Source organism: Diospyros lotus, chromosome 11, assembly GCF_014633365.1.
Source record: "Diospyros lotus cultivar Yz01 chromosome 11, ASM1463336v1, whole genome shotgun sequence".
Lineage (NCBI taxonomy): Eukaryota > Viridiplantae > Streptophyta > Magnoliopsida > Ericales > Ebenaceae > Diospyros > Diospyros lotus.
Genome location: NC_068348.1, coordinates 1,336,273 through 1,359,017, shown reverse-complemented (window position 1 = coordinate 1,359,017; position 22,745 = coordinate 1,336,273). Strand labels below are relative to the sequence as shown.

Here is a 22,745-nt window from a genome sequence, read left to right as displayed (position 1 = left end):
CATCCTTCCCTTTCTCCAAAACACCCCCCACTAATTACGTCCAAATGTCACACGAACACCAAATTTTAACACTTATAGTGATTTTCTATATTAATAGTTAATTATTCATAGATAAATATATATCTGATCGTCAACATATAATGTTATCGTAAATGTCAAAATTAAGTTTTTGCATAATATTTTTTAAAACAAAATGCCCAAAGAGTACGTACTTACAAACTTAATTAATTGAAGTTTCTTTTGTCTTTTTAGCTATTTTTTGGAAGGAAATTCTAATATTAATTTGATGGATGGGAAGGGTAGATTGGTAATTGCAGAATGATTGGAGCCATGTAACCTGATATGCACCTAGTTGTCTCCTTCTGTATCCAGCTCACTGGCCCTGTTGGCCTTCTCATTCCCTTCCCCCAAACACAGCCTTATCAACATTATTGCCCCCCACCGACCCTCTCTTAATTATTTTTCTCTCTCCTCCCTCACTGAGAAAATATGAAAAAAAATAAAAATAAATAAATAAATAATATTTATTTAATTATAAAAATAACTTTTTACGATGATATCGAATGAGTGATAATGTAGAGGTCAAATAAATTTTGTGTTTGTTTTTTCTATTAGTTTGGTCCAACCGTCAAATCAAATGATAAGACTTATTTGGTGTTATTATGCCGTATCGAGATTACTTTTTTAAAGAGGTAAATAAAAACTTGTTGTGTTTCAAAAATACACCCAATATTATAATTCTGTTTCGGACACGAGATTGATTTAAGTATTAAAAGGTTCGCATGTGATCTCACTCGCGCCTCTAAGCAATTTCTTCTTTGCATATCTCCCGAAGAATATACCTGTGACACTCTCTTACATAAATAAATTTATTGTTATATTTTAATAATAATAATAATAGCAATACAAAAGAGGTCGACAACATCTTAGTTTTATAATTCTTTGGAAGAATTTTAGTTTTCAATTTTTATAAAAAGTTCAAAATTACATTCAAAGTTAATTTCTAATCCTGAAATTTGAACAATATATATGTTCAAAATGGTAAATAGGGTTTCTCAAATCTCCATTTTTCAAATCTCTAATTTTCTCAGCCGAGAAAGTGAGAGAAAATAGAAAGAAAGAAATGTCAGTGTCTCGATCAAATTCAAATCCCATCCCCACTGCCCCTACAAAAGCCGCTTCCACATTCACTCCTTCATGCAAATGCTCTCCCCTTCTCCCCTGCGATTTCCCCAATTTCCCGCATTTTCGATCCCAAAATGAGAGAGATTCTTCACATCCAGGCCGGACAATGCGGCAACCAGATCGGCGGCAAGTTCTGGGAGGTGATGTGCGACGAGCACGGCATCGACGCCGCCGGCAACTACGTCGGCAGCTCCCACCTCCAGCTGGAGAGAGTGAACGTCTACTACAACGAGGCCAGCGGCGGCCGGTACGTTCCTCGGGCCGTACTCCTGGACCTGGAGCCCGGCACCATGGACAGCCTCCGAACGGGGCCGTACGGCAAGATCTTCCGGCCGGACAACTTCGTCTTCGGCCAGAACGGCGCCGGCAACAATTGGGCCAAGGGGCACTACACGGAGGGCGCGGAGCTGATCGATTCGGTTCTCGACGTGGTTCGCAAGGAGGCCGAGAATTGCGATTGCTTGCAAGGTACTATTAATTGAATTGAATTGAATCGATCTTGATCGAGTTGTACGTAGCAGCAGCAGAAGTAGTAGTAGTAGTTGAACTGATTGATTGGGAATGGCGGTGGAATTAGGGTTTCAGATATGCCATTCGCTCGGGGGAGGGACGGGATCGGGGATGGGGACGCTGCTGATATCGAAGATAAGGGAGGAGTATCCGGACCGGATGATGCTGACGTTCTCGGTGTTTCCGTCGCCGAAGGTGTCGGACACGGTGGTGGAGCCGTACAACGCGACGCTGTCGGTGCACCAGCTGGTGGAGAACGCCGACGAGTGCATGGTTCTGGACAACGAAGCCCTCTACGACATCTGCTTCCGTACTCTCAAACTCACCAATCCCAGCTGTAAGTTCCCAACTAACCCTAAAAGATAAAAATAATAATAATTAAAACTACTTTTTAGTTTTACTTTTTAACAGAAAGGTAAAATAAAGTTGGAAAGTTACAATTTTGAAGTCATGGGATTGGTGAGTACTATTTGTTCGGTTTAATTAAAAATTGACTGAATTGTTTAAGTTGAATAAATTAAATATATGTTAAAACTTGAATCAAATTGATTGAATAAATCAAAAAAATTGAACCAAATAACTAAAATAATAAAGTGCAAAAATGAAATCGTTACTTGACATTTCAATCAGCTTAATTATTTGAATTTTTTTTAAATAGAGATCAAATCAAACAAAATTAATCGAAATTACCAAATTTAAAAATTAAACTGAACCAAGTTATAGTTTGAATCGAATCGAACCGACAATTTTGACCAGTTCAATTTAGTTATTTCAATTTAAGCAAAATGTTACTCCTACTTAAATATGTAAGAGTGTGGGCCCATCCTTATGTTTAATGGCTAAGATTTTGCCACTTAATTTAAAAATTTTAAATTTGGCCAAATGTTAAAATAAGGTGAAATAAGAATTAGCCAAATAGAGGGTATTTTTTGAGGATAAGAATAGAAAATATGGTGTTCGTCAATTGTTCTAGATGAAATAAAAAGATGATTATTAATTAGTTTTGTATCAAAAGAATTCAAGGGAATTAATGTCATCTATTGTGATTTAAATACAATAATAAATTTATTAACTAAATATGTTATTGTCAAATTGATTAGACTCTTTAAGTAAGAGAACGATCAAAAGACATGATAATTTTTTCGTAAACATTTTATAATATTTAAATTAGATATCGAAAACTTAAGTATTGGAATATTCGCGTGAAAATTGTCATGTGTTCTCTAGTGGGTTTTTTTTTTTTTTTTTGTAGATTTTAAGTGGTTTGAAGATAATATTTTTAATTAATAAATTTATTATTATATTGAAAGGAAAATTATTGGATAGAGTGTATAGTACTTGACACCTCAATAATTTTTATTAACTATATATATTTATACTGTTTCCTTGTTGTAGTCGGTGACTTGAACCATCTGATCTCCACCACCATGAGCGGCGTAACCTGCTGCCTTCGGTTCCCCGGCCAACTAAACTCCGACCTCCGGAAGCTCGCCGTAAACCTGATCCCTTTCCCTCGCCTCCACTTCTTCATGGTGGGTTTCGCCCCGTTAACCTCCCGCGGCTCCCAGCAGTACCGGGCCCTGACCATCCCGGAACTCACCCAGCAAATGTGGGACGCCAAGAACATGATGTGCGCCGCCGACCCCCGCCACGGCCGCTACCTCACCGCCTCCGCCATGTTCCGGGGCAAGATGAGCACCAAGGAGGTGGACGAGCAGATGATCAACGTCCAGAACAAGAACTCCTCCTACTTTGTTGAGTGGATCCCCAACAATGTCAAGTCCAGCGTCTGCGACATCCCCCCCGTCGGCCTCTCCATGTCCTCCACCTTCATGGGCAACTCCACGTCCATCCAGGAGATGTTCCGACGGGTCTCCGACCAGTTCACTGTCATGTTCCGGAGGAAGGCTTTCTTGCATTGGTACACCGGCGAGGGGATGGACGAGATGGAGTTCACCGAGGCCGAGAGCAACATGAATGATCTGGTGTCTGAGTATCAGCAGTATCAGGAGGCTGTAGCTAATGATGATGAGGAAGACGATGGGTACGATGAGCATGAAGTTGATCGTGCAACTTAACCATGATCATCAATTTCAAGTATATATATATATATATATATGATTTTGTTGTCGTTATTGTGGTTGTGAGTCTCGAGTGTGAATAAGAAGGGCGGCCGAACATTATTCCTTCCTTCTTGTCGGTGTAAGTTCTTTGTGTCATTGTTTCATTCATTTGGATATCTATGTGGTTATATTGTGTGTTTGTAAATATATACTGTTTGATTGTTATGTATGTACGTATGATATATATATATATATAGTAAATGAATATGGTTTACTTTTGATTTTATAGTTTTAGTTACTTTGGTAGCTCATAAATGGAAGATCCTCACTTCAATGGGTATATATATGGTTTTGGATTTTCAATTTTCAGATCTTATTTCTAAATTATTATTGTTTCAATGCAATAATAAATTTGTACGTTGAGAATGTTGTGTTTAAGTCGTTTTAGAGTTTGCAACAAGGAGAAAAATTAGATGGCACATATGATAGTTTCCGAGTGAATATTTTGATACTCAAATTTGATGAAGACTTGGGTGAAGTATTGAAATTAATAAGAAGTGTAATGTTTTTGGAATGAGAACTTATCTATTTATAAATAAGTATAGAGGTTTGTGATGAGCATACCTGATATTTCAAGATTAATAAAAATTATAATTTTTGTTGATCATGTCTATTCTTTACAGAATTCTCGAATAAATTTTTGAATATCAAAGTTATCACTTTCACATTTTATTGTGGGATTTCCTTGGGAAGGGTTTATAGATTAGTTTTCAGGAGAATCCAGTCCCCTCGAACCAATTACCGTCTCTAAGAGATTGAAATCTTTTTAGAATCATTTATGATCTCCCAAAGACACAAGTTTGAATTTATAGGAAATGTTTTAGTCTCTCGAACTATACCTAATTGTATTTGGGTTGCTTTTGGTTTGGATTTTTTGCTTTTTAGTGGGTTTTTGCTCGTAACACATTACAAATATTTAGACATTATATTTAAATTAGCAAAATACACAAAGTAAATTATTTTGACTTTGAAACCTAGATCTCATCACTATGATTGTATTAACAATTTTCAAAACTATTAAAGAAACTAAAATAGATTTTGACCTAGTGAAATAGATTATTAAAAAAATAAAAAAATTTGATGCAAAACTCTTGAGGTTCAGTAAAAACAAATTGACGAACTTTTATTTTTAGGAATATTGTAAACATCTATTGATTTTATTGTTTACATATCACTTAATTTTCTCTTATTGTTTCGTTATTCACAATATTCTTTTATCTCTCTTTTCTCTACCTTATCAAAATAAAGTCGACCAAAAAGTTATGGGCAAAGCCATGGTGTGCCCTCTCTTTTGAACCCATTGTTGCCCATACGTTTTGATTGAAACCATGGAGAACAAATGGAAAAAGCGATTGAAAAAAATCTAGAGTCGATAAACAATAAAAAAAAAAATTAAAGCTCTCAAAATTCAAAATCAAAAACCCATCATGAATAGGTTCCCAAAACCCAGTGAGAAATAGAGAAATTAAGAAGAAAAAAAATAATAATCACCTTTGACTAGTGGCATCGTGAACTTTTTCTCCTCATAGTTTCACCTAAATAAGGATATATGGGTGTGTAATTATTCCCCCTTTTAACTTCTAAAATTGGCTCTTAACCTTTTGGTGTTGTGCATATAAATTATTATGTTATTTGATATTTGTTTATCTTTTAAATAAAAAATATGGGGACAATTAAGTAATGACAACAAAATTTAGTATATATACAGATTTGAGATTTTTACTTCTCTCAAACCAAGATCTTAATTTTGCTACTAGATAATGGTATCACTATTATCGATTGTAAATGTTTTGCATCGCTTCCCTATCCATTATCTCTTTCTATCGACGATTAACCACTAGCCATATCCAATAACATTTCTCTTCCTGAATACCTTAAGTCACTCACTTTTTCACCAACCTAGAATCTATTTATTTCTTTATCCTATTTTTATCATCATTTTTCTTTTTCTATGAAATTCATATATCCTAAAAAATCATAAGAACCACAAATAGTAGCTCGCAAAGCCATGGTTTAATGGTACGAATGCTATTATGATGACTAGGTGGGTTTAAGAGCCTATTAATGTGTCAGATCTTGATTGGTCCATTATATATATATATATATAAATTAATATTTAATAAGCATTGAGCCAATTAAGAAATAACATGTCATAAAGTTCACAAACTTGATAGTCACCATAGCAACATCCAAAAATTAGGTTGCATGATAATTAATGGTGGTTTAAGTATAAAATCGTCCCAAATCAACCTAAGATTGTATTTCTCTCAATTCTCAACTAAAAACCATTTAGTGCTATTTATTTTTTTTTTTTATTTGGACAGTCAAAATCATGTACTATTATTTATCATCCGTTGAATTCTTAATCTCATTAATAAGGTTATCTTATTTATCTGTCGCATAACTATTGGGTCCTTGTCACATGTCCCTCAAAACAAGTAAGTATAGACTTCATATCTCAAATTCAAATATTTGTTGCAAACATATTCCGCATCACTAGTTGATGACCACGTGGACTTCCCACGCATGCGTATCTCCATTACTAGACAATCACAATCGAAAGACATTTTTTTTAACTTAATAAATTAAACTAAATTAGTAGAAAAATAATCAAAAAGTCAATTATATCCCTCAATCACCACTCATTTTGCAAGAAAGACAAAGAAAGTTTCAATTTCTTATAAGGATAAAATAGGATTTAGGTAAATGAGTAGACACTTTTTCATTTAATTTGTTTATAATGATATTCTGTAGTTTAAGAATATCTTCACAAATTTTTATAATTTATTTTTTGCTCGAATACTTTATTTAAACATATTTCAAATTTCGTTGATTTAAACACATCTCTAGAGACATTTTCAAATTAACGAATAGGTGTCTGGGTGAAAAAGTAAATTACAATTTTTTTTGTAAAAATAAATCTAAATCAGAACAGACCTATATGCAATTTCTTAAAGTAAAAGGACTTTTTTAACCTAATTTTCCCAGCAATTAAGAGTCAAATGAGGAGGAAAGGGACAGGAACGAAAGGCTGTGTTTGACAATTTGGTAATTTTTTCCATTTTCGGGCCCCAAAATCTAAGCCCCCAAACAAACTTTGTCCAAAAATCTCCCAGAAATATCACAGGCAGGACTCTCTCACAGTCTCACTAGAAAGAAAGAAACAAAGATAGAAAGAAAGAAGGAAGAATCAAACGATAGAGCCGAATTGAGAAAGGTACGCTTCAAAACCCTAGAAGTAGAATTCCAATTTAAGGGCTCTGTGTAGCTCAAAAACAGGTAGTGTTACATATAGATATGAACATGATTGCATGCGTGTGCTAGTGAGGTGTTTGATTGAATGGGGAAAGGAAGACCCAGGGCTGTAGAGAAAGGGGTATTAGGGCAGAGTTCAACAGTGGCTTCGTCAGGGTGGTTCATTGAGTATTCCATCGGCGCCAGTGTATTACCCAACCGAGGAGGAATTCAAGGACCCTTTGGAGTTTATAGATAAGATCAGGGCAGAAGCTGAGCCGTATGGGATTTGTAGGGTTGTTCCGCCCAAGAGTTGGAAGCCCCCCTTTGCGCTTGATTTGGATTCTTTTGCATTTCCGACGAAAACCCAGGCCATTCACCAGTTGCAGGTGAGGCCTGCGGCTTGTGATCCCAAGACATTTGAATTGGAGTATAATAGGTTTCTGGAGGGCCATTGTGTCAGGAAGTCGAAGAGGAAGATAGTATTTGAAGGGGAGGATTTGGATTTGTGTAGATTGTTCAATGGCGTGAAACGGTATGGTGGTTATGATAAGGTTGTGACAGAAAAGAAGTGGGGGGAGGTTTCTCGGTTTGTGCGGCCAGTAGGAAAGATTTCGGAGTGCTCAAAGCATGTATTGTGTCAGTTGTATAGAGAACATTTGTATGATTATGAGAATTATTATAGTCATTTGAACCAAGAGAAAGCTAATGGTTGCAAGAGAGGAACGCTTGGTCCTAGGAGAAACCAACAGAGCTGTGATCTTTTGAATTCTAAACGGAGGAGAAAGAATCTTGAGGGGGAAAAAGTCAAAGCATGTAAGGCAGAGAAGGAAGAGCTTGATCAGATTTGCGAACAATGCAGGAGTGGGTTGCATGGGGAAGTAATGCTGTTGTGTGATAGATGCAATAAAGGCTGGCACATACATTGTTTGTCGCCACCTTTGAAGCAGGTTCCCCCTGGGAATTGGTATTGCTTAGAGTGCTTGAATTCAGATAAGGATAGCTTTGGTTTTGTGCCTGGTAAGAAATTCTCATTGGAATCTTTCAGGCGCCTGGCTGATCGGGCCAAGAGAAAATGGTTTGGATCTGCACCAGCTTCGAGGGTGCAGTTGGAGAAAAAGTTTTGGGAAATTGTAGAAGGATCAACAGGGGAGGTTGAAGTTATGTATGGCAGTGACCTGGATACGTCTGTGTATGGAAGTGGTTTTCCACGCATAAATGATCAAAAACCAGTTTCCATTGATGTTGAGAAATGGAATGAATATTGTGGTAGCCCCTGGAATCTCAATAACTTGCCCAAGCTACGGGGGTCAATGCTTCAAGCTGTTCATCATAATATTGCTGGTGTCATGGTGCCTTGGCTTTACATTGGGATGCTCTTCTCATCATTCTGCTGGCATTTTGAAGACCACTGTTTCTACTCAATGAATTACCTCCACTGGTATGTCTCTGTATTTGAGCTTGAAATACGGGTCCTTGCCCTTTCTCTTTTTGTTTACTATTATTTATTTGCAAAATAGCATAATGTCAAAAGTAGCATACTACAAGATTCAGACTGAAATTTTTTCCTCCGATGGATTAGATTTAGACTAATTTCTTACAGAGTTCACGACTTGAGAACCTTTAATAGTATTATATTTTTGTTGTTTCTCGCTCTAGAAACAGAAGATTGTGTATTTGGCATGTGAACCAGCATCCTTACTTGGCCTTTAGGTGCCACATACTGGAAGCCACTTGCTTGGCCCTTATATGGTATGTGTTTGCTTATTACCTACATAATTGGGGTGATGAGTTGTCACATAGTTGTCGACATGTATGCCCCTTCTTCCTTGACCACTTTCTTAACATTTTTAAGGATCCTTATTTGATTAGGCCATAAATGGTTGGAATTTTTAATGCTTATTGAGCTTAATTTTGTCAAATAATAATTTTATTTTTTGCTTCTTCTGCTATATAACAGAAGCCCCAAATTCTTGCTTCTGCTATATGGCAGAAAAATTGCTTTTTCTGTCATTTAAAAGAACTTTTCAAATTTGGCCAAACACTAGAAATAATGCATAAAAATGAGTTTGTTAAATAAAAAGAGCTTTTTCCTTTTGCCACTGCATGACTAAACAAGCAAGTAATTTGTTTTTATGAGAAAGCCGAAAGACAACTAGATAACTTATAATCTGGGTCCAGCTGTATTCAAATAAGGTACTAAGCATTAATCCATGCTCTCACTAGAATAAATGCAAGTAATCCAACTTGCATAATTGGTTGGACCAAAGGTCAAATGATTAGGGTGAGATAAACTCGACCTCATCGAATCTAGAATGTGGGCTCACTCTTGAGGTAGGTGACACACCCCTTCTTGTGGGAAGCATGACACCCCAAGTTGAAACTCAAGGAACATGAAACCTAATTTTCACCCATCACTATAGTCGATGAAAATCAACAATGTTTTGTAGCTATAAAAAAAAACAAGTTACAATCTGCTTAATGCTACGTGTCAAAATAAATAAACAGGATGGTTTTAAAGACAGCCCCCTCTGTGATCTGAGTCCGTTTCTGGGCAGCCTGTTGATCACCTAAAAAATTTTAGGTGGAGTGGTGAGCTCACAACCTAGTGATAGACACTCTGCATGCAATAAATCATATAAAAAAAATATTGCATTTTCATATGCGTACAATAAAAAAAATTTCTTTCCAAAATATTCCCAATGAAGTAATTTAAATCATATTCACATGGTGTAGCAATAAGAGTGTGACATGTGTCCATTTCAGTGTATAAACACTTAAACAACACAGAGAACCATTAGATGCATCAATCAATAAACCATCATCAATGTTATAGTTATCTCAATGGGGGTTTCTGTCTAGCCTGTGGATCAACAATGTACAAGGGGGCCACAGGATCATGCCTGGGTCCTACCCTGCAAGTACTTGGTGGAGTCCCAAGGATGCACTTGTTCTTTTTCCCTACACTTGAGCACAATGGTCCCATTATATCACGTTACCACATGCTATCACCATTAAATATCTTTCATGTTTTTCAATGTAACATTGTTTCATTCCATGTTTGCACAATTCATCATTTAATATATTAATTAACAATTGAGAGCATACAATATCATGTAAAAAACATTTCACAGTCATGCATGGGAATAACTTTTCAAGAAATTCATATCTTAGAATAACCACTCACCTGGTCCTTATGCTCCACAATATCCCCTTAACTTGAATCATTTTAAGTCTGTGTCAATATAATTCTTATTTTGTAAAAGTTATCCTAAAGGCATCCTAAGGGTCTTTCTGCTATTTTCAAAAGCTTAAGGGCCTTTTCCGTCATTTTTGGAACTTCAGGGGTGTTCTGTTATTTTCAGAAACTTTGGGGTTTTTGGAATTTCCAGAAACTTGGGAGATTTTTCTCTAATTCAAGAAACTTGTCAGGTTAAAGAATAAATCCTCCAAAGTTCCAAACTAGGGGTGAGAATGTAACTGACGGAAACTTTCTTTGGGAATCGGTAAAATCCTGACCCAATTGGATCAGTTTTGATCCTAAATTGTGAGTTTTTTACAAAATTAGGACTCTTCATTAAAATTTTTCTAAACTAAAACTCCAATCAAACTATTTCTCAAAATAAAACTCCTCCATCATGTCACAAAGTCACATGTAACAGAAGACACCACTTAGGGTGAGAAGAGCGGGGAGAGAACCTCTGGCTGAGGGAGTTGTTCCCAAGAAAATGGGAATTGCTGTTCCCATTTAGCGTTTCCTAATGGGAGACTGCTGGCCCAGTCAGTCATACGAGACCGCTGGCCAGCGGCAGTTTCCATTGTAGACCGCTGGTTGAGCCAGCGGCTCTTTCTAACTCTTTGGGCTTCAAGGGTGCCATTGTGGTGGAGTGTGTTCTAGTTTGGGAAATGGTTTGGTTGGAGTTTAGTTTAGATTTTTTTTTGGGGGGGAGGGGGGAAGAAGTTTCAACATTTCTCAAAATGAACCAGCTAATTAAAATCCTCAAACATTGTGAATCTTGCTAAAAGAACCCACTGGTACTTGGAGTTTATCCCTTTTCAAGCAATTTATTGCCTCTACCGCTTCCTTGTTTGTAAAGAGGCCTTTCTTAAAGAATCGCTAACACTTCCAGTCTACGAGTTTTTGGTCATCTGAAGTAAGATTAAAATGCACTTCAGGGAGGGCCAGCCTCCATGTCTCGTCCTCCCACTAAAGAGCTTTAGAAAAACTTCTCACACTGGAAGATGCACCTTCCTCAGGAGTCAGAACTACTTAGACTTTTCTAATTCCAGAATGCTATTTTCTGACATCACTTATTTCAAGGATTTGCTGCATCATGCATTATGTGTAAGTTGTTGAATATTAAAACATTGGGATGTGTCTATGTTTGAAGAAAATGAGTTAGTGATGTATGAACTGAAGCAGGTAATGCATAATCAATCATTTTTTTTTTTTTGGAGAGAATTTTCCCGTTTTATTTCTTTTGTTGGTTTTTGGGGGAGATTTATTCTTTGTTTGGAGGTGCTGTTGGGTGCTTTGAATGCTCCATGTGTGCTTGGTTGATTGCCCCTTTAGCACTCATTCAAAATGTCTTTTACCTATAAAAAAGAACTAAGTTAAAAACAGGAATTTGATTATCCAGTCTCAGACATCTCTGTTTTCCATTAGCCTTGATTTGAGAAAAATCTCAATGCTTAACGTGAAAGACATGATTTGGCCCATTGGTGGGAAATAAATTTGTTCTTGGATAACAGATGATCGTTCGGTTACCTCTCTTCAAGGATATCTGCTATGTTTCTGATGAGAGAAATGCACGCATGTATGCATGTGCACACACTCACCCCTCTCAATGGCCAAAAGATGAATCCTTTTGGTTGTTCAATTGGTCTCTGTTGGTCTATGTGTCTGGCTATTTTGCTATCTTCTTAGGGCAGGGAAGTACAATTCTATTATTATTATTATTATTTTTCATAAACAATTTTGCTCACATCTGTTATGCTTGCAGGGGAGAGCCAAAGTGTTGGTACAGTGTCCCTGGAAACGAAGCCAGTGCTTTTGAGACGGTAGTTCATCAATGAATATAGTGTTGTATTTGTTTTTATTTTTGAGTTTTATTCCTATTTTGAGTATTTGACTATGATATGCTTTAAAAACTGGTATTTTGAATTGCCTGTAGTAAATGGTTATGCCATTTCTTTTTTATGTTTTCCATTTGTGCACTAGTGATGCCTTTTCATTGGTTTGAAACCATTGGAGATCCCATCTTTTATGAAATGGTCTGTTGGTTCTTTTAGGGTTTACATCTCTGAAGGGAATTAACAGTCAAATTGGGATCAAGGAATGTAAAGGTGATTTGGATATCTGTGGTTTTGATATAAAAAGAAAAAATCTTACATCATAAAATTCTTGAAATTTTAATCCAATTTGTGGTTGCTTGTAGGCAACTTCTAGTTGCTAGATTGTTGGTACTTCCTCTTCCAGGTGTAAAATTCTTGAAATGCGTGATCCAGCTTGTCATTTGCTTTGTGATGGTGGATCCGTTTAATATCGTACATGATTGTGTTAAGATGTTGAGTGACATTGTCTTTTTGTTTAGTTTATTCTTTGTGATTTGGCTTTGCCTTTGGTACCTCTATGCTTTTCTAACTTTACTTATCAATAATACAATTTAGAAATTTTTTGGACGCAGTTGTAGAATTTCCTAATGCTTGCACTTGATGCTAGGTTATATAATTTGGACATCTATTCATGGTTCATACTGTATTTCATTGGGATTTAGAAAATTAATGTATAATTTGTAAAAGAGGGGATAACTTTCCAAGGAAATGTGGAAATGGTAATGAGCATGTCAAACAAGGGACTAGGAATGAGGCATTAAATGGGCATTCCACTCCAACTCCAGCCCATTTCCTTGGAATGTAGCCTTCCTGAAAAGCAAGGAAATAGACCCCATTGCATGAGGTATTGTCCAGACCCTGAGGAGGTCCGTATTCTTTCGTAGCCACCAGTTACTCAACTATATTTTTGCTTTGTGACAAGCTATAACTAGATGCTTGAGAAACATAAAGACCCACCAGAACATCTTGATTCTATAATATTCAAAAGCCGATGTTAGCTGCTTTTTAAGTTGTTCCATAATCTGCTTCTATCTTGTTTGTCTCTCCTGCTTCATACTTTTTGTATAAGCTTTAATCCACTTGCTGACAGCTCAAAAGGATATGGGGTTTGTGGGACCACATGGAAAAGAGTGCAAATCAGAAAAAAGGTAGTGTCTTTTTGTGAAAGACATTGTTCCTTGGGCCTATGGCTAACCTCACTGGCAGAGGTTTTTTATGAGTTCAAACTCAAAACCAAGAAGAGGATGATTATTGATAAACAATTCCTTTCCCACTCTATCGAAGAGAGAAATGACTTGTACAATTCCAGTTCCTGAAGAACCCAGCCATAGGGCAGTATTATGTCACTATTCCAGAGGAAACCCTGAAACCTTGAAATTGTTTCACCCTGTTTACCCTATTAACTCCATTTTCTTGTCCCAACTACTACTCCATTTTCTACTGAAAGGGAATTGCTTAGAATCGTCACAAGGAACTAAAATCTCCTTCCGTCTCTTTCTATTTGTTTCTCTCTCTATAAAATAATATTTTCTGGGGGAAATTTTTGAGAAAGAAAAAAGAAAATTTTAGTGACTCTCTCTCTCTCTCAGAGTATCATATTTGGTTTGATACAGAGAGGGTGCTACTGAATGGCCAGAAAAAAAGAACTGTTTCTCTGTATGGAAATGGTTTTGTTTCTAGTTAACATGGGTTGAGTAAATTTCCCTGTTTATTGATCTATGCTTATCTGCCTAGATTTTACTATTTGTTTGTCAATCTGTCTGGGACTGTCTGCATGTAGAATTGCATAGACAATTTGTGGTATTGTTTTTTTTTGTCATCATAAAAATGTTCTCATGAATGGTTATCTAATTTCTTTTTGTAGGTAATGCGGAACAGTCTTCCTGATTTATTTGATGCGCAACCAGATTTGCTTTTTCAGCTTGTAACTATGCTGAATCCATCTGTCCTAGTAGAAAATGGTGTTCCAGTTTATAGTGTACTGCAGGTTCTTAACACATAAACTCCATATCTTCTATTGCAGCATTTCTTTCCTAATGAATAATTTTTTCTGTCTAATAAATAGCCTTGCAAGTAAGAACTTGTTTTTTGATGGAAAGTTCTCATTTGCAGTTTGATTCTAGAGGCACCTTATACATGTATGTAAATGGAACTTACTAAATTTTTATTTTCTTGTATTAATGTGTAACTAAATTGGGATTTAGTTGAATCTTTCTTCTTTCTTAAGTGCATTCAAATTTGCTCTTTATCTTGGTAGTCTTCTATGTGTAACCTTGATAACTAGACTTTTGGAGTTTCATTCAGATAAAGTCATCATTCTTCTTCCATAGCTGACGCAGGCGTTTAGCAAAGGCATCAATCGTTCAAGTTCTTACCTCCAAAGCCTTCCTTTTGTGCTCTAATATCTTATCTGGGACAAGCACACGATGACACTGACTGAATCTTGTATCTATCACTGCCAACTATATGGTGATAGAGTCCAAACGTATTTCCCATAGGGATTGATTAACTGTGTAGGGTGGGGTAGTAATAGGTGTGGAAGATAAAGAAGAATTCAAAAGAGGACTGCCTTGAAGACTCCTAAATTATAGGAGATAAGATTTATAAAGATAAGATTATCTAGTTCTAATTATTCTCCTAAATTTTAGAGATAGATTATTTGTATTTTAGATAGCATAAATATCTTGTAAAGTAGATTAGATTAGACTCCTACGTCATGTAGATGTCTTGTGTATATATTGATATCATATCCAAGGGAAATGACATAACTATTATTCTCCCTAGAATTGATTTTCTGCAATAGGTTATCTTTAGCAGCTTGCTGTGGTTGGGGTTGACTCTCAGTTTTGAGGTGTAACTGTCCTCACAGTTTTTGCATAGAAGTGGTCACTGAAGTTAAATGTGATTTCTCTCTAGTGTTTTTGTTATGTTTTTATATTGGTCTTTGCCTTTAAAACCAAAATGACAACTAAATTTAACTTTGGAACTCAACTTTCTAAACTCGCTTCCATGATGTTTGGTAGATCTTTTGTTTTCAAAATTTTGAAAAGAAAAATAGAAAATTATTTTTTGGTTGTCTATTTTTATTTCCAATCATTGTTGTTAAAATCCCGATTCAACTCGTGCGTACGATTTTAAAATTTTATGCGTCAGAGACCCCCTAAATGATTCAAATCGCGTGCAAAATCGGAATTGGGGTAAAATCGCAAAATCAGAATTGTTGTTTTTATTAATATTAAATTATGACTTATGAGAATTTACAGTATATGAACTAATATTTGGAGTTTTGATTATGGATGGATGAATAATGATAAATGATGGACTTTAATATTTAGAAATTTCATATTATTTAGTATTTTTGAAATTGATAGATGAAGTAATTTGAAATAGGTACATGCATTTCATTTATAATAAGTAATAATTAGGTTATTAAATAATATTAATTCATTTTTTATAAAATTATGTTATTATAAACATATATTACAAAAATTAAAGGGTATTTTTAATTGTCTCTAAAATCTTATGATTTTGAGATTTGATTTTATAAACCCTTTTTCGATTCCGCTTAAAATCCCAATTTTAACTACCTTGTTTTCAATAACATTAAAACTTTTAATTTCCTTTTGAAAAGATTAACATAGCCAAAAGGGTGTTTCCTTTTTTCCATTGTTGGTACCTTAGTTTGTAACATTTGACTCAAGCGGGGTGAATTTAATCAATGACAAACTTTCTAATAATCTTAATTTCTTTTTGTCTATTCAATTTGTTGTATGTAAACTGGAGTATTAAATAATGAATCAAGACACAACAACACACAAGGGAATTTATAGTGGTTCCGTGCCAATTGCACCTATGTCCACTAGAAGGGACAATCATTCTTTCATTCTGCTACCAAAACACTGAGGTTTTCCCTTACAAGTTCACCTCAGGAACTTGTTGCAATCCTCCTAGATTTGATCAGCCTCTAGGTAGTGAACCACAACAATGTCAATTTTCTACTGCCCTACTACACAACACTTTTTTTTTTTTTGGCTAACCCTACTACACAACAATTTGAATATATGTATACATATATTACACATTTTGACTGGAGACAAATAATAAAATTTTGAAGTTTCACTAACAAATATTCAAAACAATGAATGATACTTTACAATTCAATGACAAGAAGCTCTTATCTAATCTGATTACCTAACAAATGGCATTAGGGCCAATCACCTATCAAAGGTGAGGCCTATCCAGGATGGCATTTGGTTTCCCTAAGATTCCATTCTTGCTTCCTCTTGAATTGCTTGCTTAAGTCAACCTGGCAGCCAACTGTCCAATCCAACAGCCGACTATTGGGCTATAATGGCTAGAATGCTTACTTGAAAAATTATTGAAGTAAGAATAATTTTTCAATAATGGAATAATCAAACACAAAAATAAATTGTCACACCCACGTAGGATCAAAATTAGACGTCCACAAATTTAACGTGGTTCAACAAATTGCTTAGATCCACTTGCTAAGAAGGAACACAATTTACTATTTAAATAACAGGTTTACAAAAGAGAGAAACTAACTCACACTCAACCTGATAACCCTGATACACCCAAACTCATAATCTTGCCCGCACCCTGATTAGAGTGCCCTGCTGCCATCTGATAATAAGATATGTGACTATTTATGGAGATAATAAGATAAGTTACATATCATAGGTGAACTTTCTGAGTTTTGGATTGATTATAAAAAGCCTATTTTTATCATACTCTGTGTTGGGCCATCTAAATCCAAATTCAAGCCAAACTCAACAACCTCAACTGCTGAAGCCTAAATGAAGCAACCTTTACCTGTAAGGTCAACTGAAACATCTCACAATCAACTGTCAATTCCGGCGACCAATTTACCTCGACTGAATTTGAATATCAATTTACCAATTCTGGTGACCATTTTTGGTTTGACTGTACTTGTGATGCACCTGGGGGTCCTCTAGAACATTAACTGTGATATGCAGACAGTTGACTGCAAATCAATTCCCAAAGATTGCAAGCAGATTGGGTCAATTAGTTCTTCACAAAATTGACTGCATCATCAACTGTTGGAACTGATGACCAAAATAGGCCTACTGGCTTTCTAAACAGCTGACTGTTGGAACTGGTGACCAAAATGATGTCAGGAACCCAAGCCTGACTTGTGATTTTCTTGAAAACAGAATTGAGAGAATAGGAGAAATAGAGAGAGATGGGGGATCAGATAGAATGAGGGAGGAAAATAGAGAAAGATGAAGGAGAAATAGGCAGGAAGTAGGGAGAAATAGAGAGAAACTGAGAGAGGGGGGGGGGGGAATAGAGAGATTTGAGAGGAAGAAGGGAGAATTGCAAAGAGAAGGAATACTTTTTAATTCATCCAAAAACATAAAATTGGCCAAGAGGTGTACAGCTTTATATATAAGCTATCCACACCTTTTACAGGGCAGTTTTCAATCCTCCACTAGAGGTAACTGCTCCTAAACACCACACAGCTGTCAATAATCTGTAAATAACTTACTCTTTTGCAGACTAAATACAATTTGCAAAAATAAAAATAAAAATGACTAGCCTAAATCATGACAAATGATTCGACTGGGTTCCCAGACAATCGATTGAAGGTTGACTGTTGGAACCAGTAACCAGTAACCAGGATTAGTTGACAGTTCCATCGAACAGTCCATTGCAAGATTGGTTGCTGGAACTAGTACTGGAAATCCTTAACTGTCAATATGGCAGTCGGTTGTTAAAGTCAACTGGGGCTTAGGAAAGAAACTAAATGGCTGAGAACAATCAATTTTAATTTTGAAAACATTTGTTGAATCTTTGAAAGCAATTTTATCAAGGCTGGATGGCAATGGACCAGCCAGTTTGACTGGAAAACTGGGAACCTGCTGCTGGCTCAGTTCAGTTTGTTTTGAAAAACAGACCTCTTTTTGGTTGGGGCAGTTCAACTATTGCATGACTTTAATGAAAAAAGAGATGCAAGTGGGAGGCCTTCATACATTGAAGAAGTAGGCCATTTTTTCTATCCCACTCATGCCACTGAAAGAAAACAGACAGAAGTTAGCTAGAGTGAAGCTAGATGTGTTGAGCTTATGGGTGGCAATGGAGGAAGCTCTCTCATGAGCTATGAAGCTACACTCTTGCAGATTTAGCGATGACCTTGGTTTTCTATCACTGCAATTGAAGCCATGTTTTTAGCAGATTTCGAGAAGACCTTGGTTTATCTTTTTGATTAAGGATGATTGCATGTTGAAATTCAAGCGACTGATATTTATTTTATCATTTTCTCTATTTCTGGCTGGGTGCATGCCAATTAAGATGGTCTTGACACGTGAGAAGAGGACCAATAGACATATCTATGAGGTGAGTTTATGGAATGGAAGATGTTTGTAGCAAAACATATAGGAAAAGACAACAAACCCCCCCCCCCCCACACCCCCCCAAAAAAAAAAAAAGTTGGTGAGAAATCCTTAAACATGACATAGGGTATAATGGCCTTACAAAAGATGTGGTCATGGATGAGATGGTTGAAAAGCTAGAATCATGTTGCTGACCTTGTTGAAAAGCTAGAATCATGTTGCTGACCTTGTTGAAAAGCTAGAATCATGTTGCTGACCTTGTGTAGTGGGATTAAGGTTTGGGATTATTGTTATGGCTGTTTGTATGCATTGAGACCCTGGATTGCATTTCATTCCTGTCCACCCAAATCCATCCAGTTGTCTCCATCTATATATGTATGTAAAAGTGTAATTTTGTGACTGAGACCCTGTGTTTGTTGTTGCTTGTAATGTTGTGTAGCTCGTGGTAATGATGCAGTCTCAAGCTTGTGGTAGCTGTAAGGCAATCAAAATACGAGCAACTATAGAGAAGAGCTAAATTTTATTTTCAGTGTGTATAAAGTTTGCTTTTATTTCTTAACAATTTCTTTTCAAACATTCATCTGACATGGTGAATGTGGTTATTCTGGGAAAAACCATTGCTCCTGTCTGATGGATTCATTTTTTTATAGATTATGGCAGTAGAGATATGAACTTTCTTTCTGTCCTTTTTTTGTAACTTTTCTTGTCTTTGTTAAACATTTGTCACCCTAATTATATCTAGAACTCAGAACCAGTTATCTTTTTGGTGTCTGGATTATCTCTTTAGCTCTAGAATTGGAACTATAGTTATTGCCAATCAAATTCCAATTGTATGGTGGAGATGACTTCTTAAAACCACTATTTATATGTTATTGGATATTTTAAAGGAAATTTTGTATACTTCTTCGGTTTTCTGGTCAATAATTTATGACTTGCTAACTTGATTCCAGGAGCCTGGGAGCTTTGTGATCACTTTTCCCAGATCTTACCATGGAGGTTTTAATTTTGGTGAGTGGCAATTTACCAAGGAGTTTTAGGACTAGTCTACTATATAATCCATCTTATGTCGGGTGTATTCTTCTGAGCTGATATTTTATATTGTCTTTGCAGGCCTAAATTGTGCTGAGGCAGTCAATTTTGCTCCTGCTGATTGGCTTCCACATGGTGGATCTGGAGCAGAACTATACCGGCTGTATCATAAAGCTGCTGTTTTATCTCATGATGAGCTTCTTTGTGTGGTTGTCAAGGTCATAAGTTTGTTTAGTTATTCAAATTTCTTCTTAAAGAAAAAATCTCTTAAGATGAAAACTTATATATTATACAAGGCCTATGATAAAAGCAAGTTAAATCTGACCCTGTGAAGTTCTGTCCATGGATATCAAACTCCCCCGTCCCCCAACTCCAAGGAAAAAAAAAAAGAGAACTATTAAAAACCTTATAATGCAAACATCATACAGATTATTGTAAGTTACACAGGCTCTTCTATGTATCTAGTTTAGCCTTTTGGGTTTTCAATACTATCATCTACCATAAACAGTGCTAGAGCATAATTAAGATAACCATTCACATGTTTAGTTGGTAGTTTTCAGCGCTATTACCTTGATCTGTTAGGTCAATTGGTATCCATTTGGTGTGCTACAAAATCCACCATGTGATTCTTTTTTATGCTGGTTCTTGTTGTAAAAACCGCTGACAGTTGATTTCATCCCTTCATTCCTGTTATATTTTGCAGAGTGACTTTGATAGCAAAGCATCACCTTACATAAAAAAAGAACTGCAAAGAATATATGATAAAGAGAAATCTTGTAGGGAGACTCTTTGGAAAAATGGCATTGTTAATTCATCTTTGATGAAACCAAGAAATCACCCTGAATATGTGGGTACTGAAGAGGTATTTCCTGAATTGTGCTACTGTTATTTGATTTTGACATTTTATTGTTATTGAGATTATGACTGAGATTATAGCCCCTACTGATGTGTGTCTCCTCATTTTAAGGATCCTACATGCATCATATGCCAACAATATCTGTATCTTTCTGCTGTTGTTTGCCGCTGTAGGCCATCTGCTTTTGTTTGTCTGGAGGTAAATGATCTTTTAAGTTCTTGGCAAATTATTCACACAGTTGTCCTTACCGTTTTTAATTGCTACCAAATCTATTTTATTCTTTTTTTTTTTGTTTGCCCCTGAATCCAAGGCTGGGCGACATTTGGTGATTATTTCTTCTAACAAAAAAAGAAAAAAGAAAAAATTTAACATTGTCTTTTCTCCTTGATTATTGCCTTATTGATTGATAGCATACTTTTGCTTTTGGTTCTGGGAAAATAATTTATTATTCATCATCCCCATATTTCCTATCTTATGCCCCTATTATATTTTTCTTCTTTAGTTTTATGCGCAACAGTGGAACTCCAGAGTAGGTCAATTTATTTCATGTTGAAACATGAAGATTTGGTCAGAAAATTCTTCTGGGAACTTTCTAACCATGTTTGCTTATTATGAATCTATGATGCACTGGAAGCACCTCTGTAAACATAAAGATTTGGTCCAAAAGTTCATATCAGGGCTTACAGATTATGTTTGCTTGTTATGCAGCATTGGGAGCACCTTTGTGAATGCAAGCCCAACAAACATCGGCTTCTTTATCGTCATACACTTACAGATTTGAAGGATTTGGTAATAATGACTGATAAACATATTTCTGGGGAAACAGAGCAAGTTAGAAATTTGAGAAGGCAAACTCTTTCTTTCGATGGAATGGGTGCTTTGACAAAAAAGGTATTTACATAATTTTTCCCTATTATATTAATGGGAATTTCTTGTTAGACATAATTCTGCTTTAGGAAGTTCTTGAGTTGTTTGTTTGCAATTTATTAGGGCCACACATGCACTTTGCCCGACCTATACTGGAATGTTTGGATGCCTTTTGCATCTGCTAGCTCTGTTTGAATTAAGAATATATTTTTTTATTTCCTATTAATTTTACATGTGATTCTGTAAAGTTGTTTCTGGACTAAATTTTTGAAACCTTGTTCTCTTTCTCTGTGCTCTCAGACTTGACTTGATCCTTCTAGTTCCCATCTTTCTCCTCTGGGAAAACCTTCATTTTGAAGTTAATGTTTGGGGTTTTCATGTTTCATATCAGATCAAGCAGGCAATTTTGAAACCTTGTTTTCTATATGTTTATGCTTGGTCCCAATTCTGCTCCTGTTTGTTGCCATCTTTCTAGTATTACTGAACCTTCACTTTTGAAGTTTTCATGGACCAGATTGTCTAAAAGATAGATAGGATGGAAAGTAATAGTGTTTTATGTACCAACAATCTACTTCAAGAAAGAAGAGAACCTGTTTATTTATTTAGGACCATATTTGTCTCTTAATTGTCATGGGTCAGATGCTCAAATGGAAGCTATATACCTTGGATTGAGTTGTTCAGGAATTTACTTTTTATTGTTTATTTTGAATATAATGAAAGAAAGAACAGAATCTGATAGTTTGTTTGGCTCTAAATTTATTCTTCCTTCGTATGGCTCAGATGTTCAGCTGGAAGCTAGACAAATACAAGATTTTAATCCGATTCCTTATTTTTATGCACCTCAAATGCGATTAGTCTGATTTGATATAGAACCACTATCCCAAATGTTAAAATCCTTTCAGTGTCCATAGAAAGGATATGTTGAATCTAGGACCGGTTTCCTCACAAGAATAACCACCCTCTCACACCCAACCCTCATCCGATAGGAATAGAAATAGAGTAATAGAAAACAGAACAAATCAAAGCAATAACAGAACAGTAAAAGAGGCAAGAACTTATCCTAGTTCAGGCATGAAATGCCCTACGTCCAGACTGCCGAAGCCTTTGAGAGAGCCCACTAGAAACACAATCAAGATTGCAGCACTCCTTCCCTTGCACACACTTAGACTATGAACAACAGCCTATCTCTCGAGAATACAAGGACCGAGCATATGCTCTCTCTCAATTCTCTAAAACCCGCACACAATAGAAACTGAATGAATGCTGAAAATCATATTCCCTGAGAACCTACCTGCCTCTATTTATAAGTGATAGAGGCGGTTACAAAGCCAGGGACTTAAATGCAATTAGAAAAGAAATAAAGCACTGTTGGTACTAAATCTAAGAGTTAGTTACCGATACATATTTTAAATTCATAAAATATAAGATACAGGATTATTTCTCAACTATATTCAA

General features: G+C 35.9%; 2 protein-coding genes across 5 annotated transcripts in view; both read left to right on the top strand.

The window, feature by feature from the left end:
- The first annotated feature begins 548 nt into the window (after nt 1-548).
- LOC127813131 (tubulin beta chain-like) lies at nt 549-4,044 on the top strand. The gene is made up of 3 exons (XM_052353911.1): nt 549-1,653; nt 1,763-2,032; nt 3,091-4,044. The coding sequence occupies exons 1-3, from the start codon at nt 1,260-1,262 to the stop codon at nt 3,771-3,773; spliced, it is 1,347 nt and encodes a 448-aa protein (XP_052209871.1). The 5' UTR covers nt 549-1,259; the 3' UTR covers nt 3,774-4,044.
- Nucleotides 4,045-6,928: 2,884 nt separating this feature from the next.
- The window catches only part of LOC127813129 (lysine-specific demethylase JMJ17), a 45,394-nt gene continuing 29,577 nt past the window's right edge, over nt 6,929-22,745 (top strand). The window contains exons 1-8 of one of the 4 annotated variants that reach the window (XM_052353909.1): nt 6,929-8,493; nt 12,056-12,113; nt 14,032-14,154; nt 19,489-19,546; nt 19,649-19,785; nt 20,271-20,429; nt 20,535-20,621; nt 21,132-21,314. In XM_052353909.1, coding sequence (XP_052209869.1) covers nt 7,937-8,493; nt 12,056-12,113; nt 14,032-14,154; nt 19,489-19,546; nt 19,649-19,785; nt 20,271-20,429; nt 20,535-20,621; nt 21,132-21,314 — 1,362 coding nt within the window. In that variant the 5' untranslated portion in view covers nt 6,929-7,936. The remainder of the gene's footprint in view (nt 8,494-12,055; nt 12,114-14,031; nt 14,155-19,488; nt 19,547-19,648; nt 19,786-20,270; nt 20,430-20,534; nt 20,622-21,131; nt 21,315-22,745) is intronic. The other 3 variants (XM_052353908.1, XM_052353907.1, XM_052353906.1) reach the window with 3 other exon arrangements.